This window comes from Triticum urartu, chromosome 2A (assembly GCF_056163025.1).
Source record: "Triticum urartu cultivar PI428250 chromosome 2A, HENAU_Tu73, whole genome shotgun sequence".
Classification (NCBI taxonomy): Eukaryota; Viridiplantae; Streptophyta; class Magnoliopsida; order Poales; family Poaceae; genus Triticum; species Triticum urartu.
Genome location: NC_141874.1, coordinates 738,819,057 through 738,828,178, shown reverse-complemented (window position 1 = coordinate 738,828,178; position 9,122 = coordinate 738,819,057). Strand labels below are relative to the sequence as shown.

Here is a 9,122-nt window from a genome sequence, read left to right as displayed (position 1 = left end):
TCGTGGCAGCGATGCCCCGACGGCGGCGCGCCGTTTTGCCCGCTGCCTACTGTCCCGCCTAGGTGCGCTCCAATCTCGTCAAACTTGGATGTGCGGGCTAACTTAAAGCCGGGCTCATTTGGAGCCTCCCTTCTAGAAAACATGCAGGTGGTAATTGGTAAGCATAACAAACGCTCGTCCTAAACCAGTGGTAGAACACGGTAATTAGGAAAATTGATTCTCTCTCATAAGCAGCATTAAAAATCTCAAACACGGAATAGATCATAAACTACACACAAGTACATCAACTCTTTCTGATAGATATCAAAGCAACAAACCAGTTCCTTCCGTACAATTCGCAAATTCTACGTAACCAGGCTAAGGTAGTACTTGCATACAAACATACCAGTTTAATGACAGATAATACGCGCCATGAAAAACCAAACATTTCATGATTAAAACAAGCAGATAAATCACCAAACCACCTGATTAGGCTGCTCATATGAATGAACCATTCCAGGACTAACTTATTAAAAGGTCGTAGGCTATCGAGAAGCAACAGTTCAACGGCTGACTGGATAAATCACCAAACCACCTGATATGTTGCCTTCAACGCTTCAACCATCAAGGCAGGCCTAGCCGACGGTTGCCTGGACGAGAGAAGACAACCTGCATGAAGTATATATATATTAGCCAGACAGACATCACAATTAACCTGGAGTAATACCTCCTTTCCATAAAAAGGCGAAGGTTCAGACATAATTTTGGTCAAACTTTCAAAACTTTGAACATGTTTTGATTTGATATGTGAAAATCACCTTCTTTTAGGTCTTCCAAAAGAAAACACTTTTACCATTTAGCAATTTTATTAAGTTCTATGATTTACTGCAGTGAAAACTAAGGTCGGAATATTAGGGAGACTGCTGATTTCCGAAATGTCATCCTTTTAAGACTGGAGGGAGTATATGACTTCTATTTGTCTGGTAATAACGTAGATACACATGCATACCTGGTAATCTCCAACCGCACGTGACTTGAAACCAGCGGCAGAGTATATGAGGTAGAACTCCCATATACGAATGAACTTCTCATCAAAGCCCAGTTTCAAAACTTGACTGCAAGGAAAAAAGGCGATAAAAAATTAATACTAACTGAGCAACCAATGTTACAAACTTACAATATATGTATATAATCGTCATAGCAGTATTCTTTTCCAGTGAATGACAAGTGATACTTACTCTTTGTTGGCCATGAAGTTGTCCCTCCAGTGCATCAGAGTTGTGTAGTAATTGGGACCAATATTCTCGACATGCTCTATGCTGCACCCAGTGCACAACAAGATTAGGTAGGGTTTAATGGATGGAGATCCATCCATGACCATGAAGTAACCAATCAAGCATCAATCGATTGATGTAAAACGTACCTGAACCTTGATGATGTGGTCATGGCAGACATTACACGGGCCAAAGAAGGAAGGCAACCGCCAGGGAATATGTATTCTTTGATGAAGTCTGGCCTTTTTCTGTATTGGTCATACCGTTCCTCCGCAATTGAGATGAACTGAACGCATATATATGTATTTGCAGGTAATGGTTAGTTCATGATTGTGTAAACCTAAGGTCTTGCTTGGATACGAGAAGGAGTATCTTTTATATGGGTTTTCTGACAATCCGAAAAAATAAGCGTCAAGTTATTTGGAAATATACTTCAGTTGTTGATGCACTAACCTGGAGGACCAATATGCCATCTTCGGCCAAGTAAGACTCGCAGCAAGCGAAAAATCCGTCCATGTATTCATGCCCAACATGTTCGATCATACCACTGAATCACAGAAGAGGAATGCGTAAGTATAACCGTAATAAAGTAACAGTTACCAGGGGTATTGTCCAAGTCACAGCGCACACCCATAATAAAGTACTCCCTCCGTCCCATAATGTAGGACGTTTTTTGGCATTAGTGTAGTGTCAAAAAACGTCTTACATTATGGGACGGAGGGAGTAACACTTACCAGCTTATAATTGCATCATACTTGGAAGGTGGTATCTTACGGTAGTCGCATAGAAGAAAAGTTATGTGGTCCTATTAATCAATAACAATAGACAGTAGAATTGTTAGCTAGGATTTCACCCTGCCGAAGTAAGCTGGCAAAAAAAACAATACTAATTCTCCGTGTACGTATGTATTTGTTTTATAGATAGGAAATTATAATATATGCAAATCCAAGATATGCCACTGTAAAGTTCCACTGCTCAGATTGTGTAGCCATCCACATGATGGGTCACCACGGGCAGACGGCGATGAGGCGGTGAAGATGTTGTTCAGTCGTGTGGAGGGTTGGTTTTGAGGCTGTGACGGACCGAGTCAGTCTTCTTCAGGGTTGGACCAGGGTTACATATATACCCACACACTACACTTTCTCAATGAACACATATGGTGGAATCGTAATTACAGATAAACTATTAAACTGGACAGGTACTGCGTAAAGGAGGTAGTAGCATAGAACTAACCTCTAAGCCAGCTTCTCTTACTTTTCTCTCAGCGTATTTATGCTGCTCCGCTGACAAAGTGACTCCAGTGTATTTGCAGCCAGTTTGTTTAACTGCTTGTATTGCTAAACTTCCCCAGCCGCTACCGATATCAAGAACATGATGCCCCCTCTTGATTTTAGCCTTTGATTAAATGTGTATTTTGCAAGAATGAAATGCCATCAGATCATATTTACAACATTGCCTAACTAGGAATCAATCTAATAATACAATCTCTGGAGATATGGAAGTATTACCTTCTCTATTAGAAGGCTAAGTTTACGTTGCTGGGCTGCTTCTAAGCTTTCGTTCTCCATCTAGTAATTTAATAATAGTCAGTGAATTAATATACCAATGCAAAATTTACAAGCTGTGGAACAAAATCACAGGATTTACAAACCTTGAATACCGCACAAGAGTAAGTCATCGATTTATCCAGAAAAAGCGAGAAAAAATCGTTACTCTGCGCACATACACAAGAAGAAAGACAGGACTATTAGTACTGTTTGGTACTCCTCCGTCCCAAAATAAGTGTCGCTGATTTAGTACAAAATTTGTACTAAATCAGCGACACTTATTTTGGCTTTTGAGACGGAGGAAGTATGTTATTATAGACGTATTATGACAAGTAATGAATGATAACAAATATTTTTCATAAGATTTGGAAGACAAAAATCTCAATCTCAACAAGATCTGCAATAATTCTGGTATTATGAACTGACCTAAGCAGCTAGTTATCTTAATCCTGAAGGAATGTAATAACAAAAAAAAGAGACATAAGTACTGACAAGATCATAGTGGCGAGAGATGTTTCGACGAGTTTGTGTCGCAGTGTTCTTCCTCGAGGCATGGCGCAAAAAGTATTTAGCATATGCCAACTGAGCTATTATATGGAAAGGTGACCACCAAAACCTGCAAACCAAACAATTTTATGTACATGATTAATCACAAACACATACTCATAGGTACTACTTCGTTTTTATTAAACAATTCATTAGAATTTAGTGGACAATTGAAGGTTTCAGAACCCTTTTCTGGCAATGCGGCGGTTCCTACGTTCATCTCTGTTAGCAATGAAAATCTGCAAAGAAATTGATCATGGATTTGACCTGTAATGAACAGAAAATAGTTCTACCCATAAGCTCATGGACTATGATATAGTTTTACCAGCATAAGATTCAGAAGGCCTTCTCTCTTGTCAAGAACAGAGAAACAACCATCAATATAGGCTTCTGCCAAGCCAATGCTTCCTTCTATTGCAACCTGAAAGCCATGAGAGAGCCAGGATAAACACATGTAGCTCAAATCAGAAGGTTGGACAAAGTGATTGCAGTGGAGTATATAAGAAATTAAGAATCATGCATGGACACATCACCAACCAGAAAAATGAAAATGCATGTGTAGGCAGAAAAAGAGAAGAGAAGATAACCTTCCAATAGAACAAGGGGTCGTGAACTCGTATGACAGATTTTACAGGGCATTTTTCGCAAGCTTTACCAAAGGTGAACACACTACCTCCTTCTTCGACCAATCTGCATGAAAACAATTAAGGTGAAAAATAATCATAACTAGACATGGCGAGTATATCGAACCATACGACAACTCACATCAAGTTACCGATGGATATATATTGGTTGAAAAATCTTGCAACTGGAAGGCGCGCCGCAGCTTCGGTCCATGATGGAATCATCTTTTTTGGGTTCAGCAGAAGCTCACATTTCTTTCCAAGCAAACCTTGAGCTGCTGCTTTCCCAGACTGCATCGATTCAATATGTTCAATACAAATAGACCTCACATAACTATTTCATGAAATAGTCACTCTGAATTATACGATTGAAACTAAAAGCATATATGTCAGGGTTGTGTAAAAAGGCCCCATATATTAATAAAGGAAAAGCTTAGAACTCATAGCTTGGGCCTTAAGCCAACTAGAGCTAAGCAACTAAGCAAGGATATGGTTAGTTATAGTTATGACAGGATTAGTTATGTTTATCTTTGCGAGACAGGTCTAAAAGGGAAAATGGTCAGATTGTGCATGCAAATACCTTTAATCCGTCTTCATGGAAACCATGACCTGCAATCCAACGCACATTTAAGACCTAGTGTTCTTCAGATAATTTCACACCTAACTTTAATGTAGTATTGGTCTGTCTTACATCTCAGTAAACTGAAATTCATATAACAAGTTACCTTGATATGCCCCACAGAACCATATTCCTCTCTTTCCCTGGATCTGATCAAGGTCCAGATAAGCCTTCGCCGCAGCCACAGATGGAACAGGAAGGCTGGTATTCCATTTAAGCAGTACATGATCCGGAACACAAGGGGGGTTGAGTGTCACCAGGAAAGGCCTGACAGATTCAATTTTCTAGAAGAGCAAAAAAAGAACAAATATACCACAGTTAATACTGAAGTAATCCATTCATGCTGCTGGAGGGGTTAGGCTGAAGCTTTCGTTTTGCTGTTATTCTGCGAGCCTGCTATACAGGGTGTTCTAAGTTCTAACATGATGATCTTTTTTTCCATTTGGTTTCTTCCTTTTTGCTGAGGCATGCCTAGTCCTGAGGACATGTAACACGTACAAAATGGTTTCAGCGTCGTAATAAAGCCAGGGAAGGGCCGTTTCGTAAAAAAATGTCATCAGTAAAATTAATTCATTATACCTACTAAACTATACATACGAAAAGCAGAGAATTTACCTGAATTTGGTTTAGCCAGTAAGTAACAGAGAAACCCCTGCTAGTTGTCCCCAGGAAATTCCAAGCGCTCCATGCTGACGTATTTCGGGGCATCAGATTTTGATCGCAGTGGAGGTATATATCCCTGCAACACGAACGTGTCAGACAACCAGTAAATCAGATCAAACTGTATTGATGTGTTCATTTAGCAACACTAGGCAGGCTTTACCTGTGGACATACTGACAAGCACCTAAAATTCTCCGTTCGTGATGTGTAGGTTCAACTCCTAGTACTTTGAGAGCATTGGGTGCATGGACCCCAAGGATGACACTGTCGTATGTTTCCTCTGACCCATCATTCTCCAAGACTCTGAAACCACCTACTGCAGTGCCAAGATAGAGGATTGTTTCAGCCAGTAAATCAATAATATATATGATGACTCATTGTTTGTACAGGCAATAAACAAACAATAACGCATGTACGCACATCCATCAAGACTTGAAACAGATTTGACCCGACAGCTGGTTTTAATTCGACAGCCCATGCTCTCCAATTCTCCTTTTACCTGCAATAGTCGCATTGTTCAGTCCCTGCATTTGCCTACAGCAAAAGCCTAAAAAGTGTAACAACTACAAATGTGCAGCCTCAAAAGGATCGCAATGCATACCTTGTTTGCATAGGACTGCGAGCAAGGCTTGACAGTGGGAAACTGGGTGTGACGAAACAGCTGAGTGCAGCGATTTAATCAGCTTTCAAATGCACAAAGACAAATGCAATGGGAAAGGAACATGCATAGGAAGTAGCTGGGCACCTGAAGAAGGTCATTGTTACGGCAAAATGACAACACGAAGAAAGCAGACAAGCTGAAAACATCTTGTGATGAACATGACCACATGCCTGTGCAGACTGGAATCTGCACCAAATGTACAATTTCGTGCCATTTACTCAAAAGTCAAAATTGAAAGCAGAATTCTGATGTGAGATTTTGCCAAATGAAGGGTTTCTGGTTACACTAAAGGAGGACATAAGCAAGTAGATTAGACAGAAGCAGTACAAGATAAGCCTCTTGAAACGATAGGGAATATCCATGCGACTGAATGAACTGCCCCAATGTCTCATTATGGTCCAGATCAGGGTTGTGTTCATGGTCCTCCAGGTACCTTCATTTCAAAGATCAAACCAGCGAATTAACTGTCATCATATAGTATAAACACAAGGCATCCAGCTATGAACGGAAGTATTATAATATGCGAACTGTACTGCTTACGTCAGTGCATCATTCTTGAACTTGATTATCTCAGAGACCATGCGCCAAAAACTGGGTTTTAATATGTTGGTTTTTTGCGCCAAGAGGCCTGAGATACCGTTGCCATTGCCCCACTCACATCCTCCGCCGCCGCCTTTCGATTGTGTGCTCACTGAGAAAGACATGTCCGATCTCTCCATCTCCACCCCGAGCCCTTCTAACCATTCCATCATGTGGGGATATGTTACCTACGTTGATGCATATAGCACAATATTAATCTTAGTGAGGAACAAAGTATAGTACTAGTATCTTCTAATATGTTCAGTCCAGGGGTTAGGAGGTCCTATACTATCAGAGTAAAGCTTCCCACCATTGGTTAATGCTCTGTGTGGCAAAATTTTCTACCTCCGAACTCTGAGTAAAAGGCGTAGACCCACACACACACTTACACCACCACACACATTCAGACAACATTAGGTAAGGAACAACTTTTGGATAATTATTTTTGGGGTAATACTTTTCGAAATTTTCCTAATTCCTTCAAAATGTAAAACATAATATGTTCTTCCCTCTGTACAACAGAGCAATTTTCACTTACAAGCATTCTCGCCTGGTGGCGAAGCCACGTTTAAGTTGGTACTCAACTGACTCTCCAGCTTTTTGGTAAAATCAATATACACATGTACAACTCTGGATTTTTAATAGAAATTCATTTATTTGACTACAAAACTAAACTGAATACTCGAGATTGAATTTCTGGCACTGCCACCGTTCTCGGTGTGACAGCCAAACGTTGTTGTATACTTTCTGAATAGTATTGTATCAATTTGCACTTTTTGCTACGAACGGTGCACCACCGCAAAACACAAACACAAATCCACACGCAAAATTCTCCATTTGAACTATGAGCACATGGAATCAGACACCAAATGACGATGATGATAATGCAAAGGTTGGCGTGAAAATGCGATGATATCTGTAGTAGAAAGATGATCTTTGTGCTTAGAGTTAGAGGCACACCACCGCCTGGCGAACGGTGGGAAACCTTCCGAATGGAAAGGTGGGAGACAGAACGCTTGGCGCCGGACGCCCGTATGTTTAGATTTTCCGTATAGAATTAAAACGAACCAGCATATTCAGAGTTAGAGGGAAGAAAAAGGAATAATGAAAAATTCGAAACTGATTCAGAGGGAAGAAAAAAACATTTGGCTTTCGAAGGAATAATGAAAATTTTGAACTTTGGAATAACATCAATTTTTACAAGCCTTGACCACATACGGGCTGTGAAACCTGAAGTTCTCTTGTATTTTTTTGGAAAAAAGTTCCACCAACAAAAGGCATAATGTATGGAAAATACACAGGAGCTCTTGGGTGCTCCACACCCCTATACGAAAATTAATCATAAAAAGTACCAATAAAATCAAAAAAATCTGAATTTTGGGGATACCAAACATGGGTCCCCGATCTATTCCCGTGTGAAATTTCATTAAAAAATACCCAAAAACTTATTTATGGCGAAGGAAATACTGTCCGAACAAAATCCATCCAAACAGTGTTTTTCTATACATAGGAATTTTTTATCTTTTTTGCCACGAATACGTTTCCTGGTATTCTTTCACAAAATTTCATACAGGGGTAGATCAGAGCCAGGTTTGATATCCCTGTATTCTAGATTTTTTTAAAAAAATTCTCAGTATTTTTTTTAAAGGAAATGTTCGTATGGGAGTATGGAGCACCTGAGAGCTCCATATTCTTCTCTCTGAACAATGGAGCAATGTTCACAAGCCTGATAAGCACTCTTTGTGAATCTTTTTTTTTTTTGAAATCCTTGCAACCAATGATACGACACAACACGGCAACCACTCGAAAACAAAAACACAACAACGCACGAGAAATGGAAAAGAGGAAAGCACACATGTGTTATCGCTGGAAACGCACAAACTGATATGTCATGTCTGTGGGTGAACCACGAAGCTACGGCAAATAATTGGCGGATGCATGCATGCACACGAACGATCCAAGTCGATCCAGGTACCATTAACTCATCAGTGTACGGACCTGGTTGAAGCTCATGAAGCCGAGGTCGAGCTTGGCGCAACCGCCGGCGCCGTCGTCGACGGCCACCGTCCTGGCTTGCCCTCCGAGGCTCTCCTCCTGCTCGTACAGGGTCACGCGCACGCCGCCGTTCGCGGAAAGCAGCTCGTGCGCCGCCGCCAGCCCGCTGACCCCGCCGCCCACCACCGCCACCCTCATCCTGCCTGCCGGTGTCGTTTATCTAAAAAACTCCTGCTCAGCTGCTCTCTGCTCTCTGGCTCTCCACCCTTTATTTAACTTGGAGGTTGGACCAGTGTAGCTGGGCTGGGAGTTACTTGACGGTCCACGGTCAATCCCTCCACGTTACCACCATCGAGTCAGCAACTCAGCATGCATGGCATTCGCTCGAGGCTGTGCGGTACCGGTCAGTATTTTGTTTCGTGGGAGATGGGTATCGACAAAGAAAGGACATACGAGCCGGAGCTGACCACCTTACGCCCAGCAACCAGTGCTGCGTGCTAGTCCTGGCCATGGGCAGCCAGGCCCGGTCGGCCCGAAAAAGCCCGACCCGGCCCGGCCCGACCTTGTCCATGGGCCGGGCTCGGGCCTAGGTTTTGAGCCGGAAGCATGATGGCCTGGGCTCGGGCCTGATTTTTAGG

The 9,122-nt window shown here is 41.7% G+C and overlaps 1 protein-coding gene across 3 annotated transcripts; it reads right to left on the bottom strand.

Annotated features, from left to right (window-relative positions):
- Positions 1-264: 264 nt before the first annotated feature.
- On the bottom strand, positions 265-8,769 carry LOC125540227 (uncharacterized). Of its 3 annotated transcripts, XM_087545315.1 has the most exons (24): positions 8,488-8,750; positions 6,451-6,677; positions 6,238-6,343; positions 5,995-6,096; positions 5,851-5,910; positions 5,670-5,748; positions 5,412-5,565; positions 5,204-5,327; positions 4,695-4,872; positions 4,550-4,578; positions 4,112-4,260; positions 3,934-4,036; positions 3,672-3,767; positions 3,533-3,585; positions 3,293-3,416; positions 2,905-2,967; positions 2,762-2,821; positions 2,487-2,648; positions 1,988-2,058; positions 1,707-1,800; positions 1,403-1,539; positions 1,218-1,298; positions 989-1,094; positions 265-648 (listed from the first exon to the last, which is right to left on the bottom strand). In XM_087545315.1, exons 1-24 carry the CDS (start codon positions 8,680-8,682, stop codon positions 604-606), a joined length of 2,598 nt encoding a protein of 865 aa, XP_087401441.1. In that variant the 5' UTR covers positions 8,683-8,750; the 3' UTR covers positions 265-603. The 3 variants fall into 3 exon arrangements, 2 of the variants coding, with proteins under 2 accessions (XP_087401441.1, XP_087401442.1); XR_015617662.1 differs by lacking the exons at positions 265-648; positions 989-1,094; positions 1,218-1,298; positions 1,988-2,058 and having other exon boundaries at positions 8,488-8,761; XM_087545316.1 differs by lacking the exons at positions 265-648; positions 989-1,094; positions 1,218-1,298; ... (1 more) ...; positions 1,707-1,800; positions 1,988-2,058 and adding an exon at positions 2,075-2,325 and having other exon boundaries at positions 8,488-8,769.
- Between the last annotated feature and the right edge of the window lie 353 nt (positions 8,770-9,122).

Bases quoted from the DNA above. Each gene is read 5' to 3' on its own strand.
- LOC125540227 (XM_087545315.1), bottom strand. From the start codon at position 8,682: ATGAGGGTGGCGGTGGTGGGCGGCGGGGTCAGCGGGCTGGCGGCGGCG. The intron at 6,344-6,450 runs GTAAGCAGTACA...TTTGAAATGAAG, and splicing joins TTCAAGAATGATGCACTGAC to GTACCTGGAGGACCATGAAC. The intron at 6,097-6,237 runs GTACTGCTTCTG...CATTTGGTGCAG, and splicing joins CGTTTCAAGAGGCTTATCTT to ATTCCAGTCTGCACAGGCAT.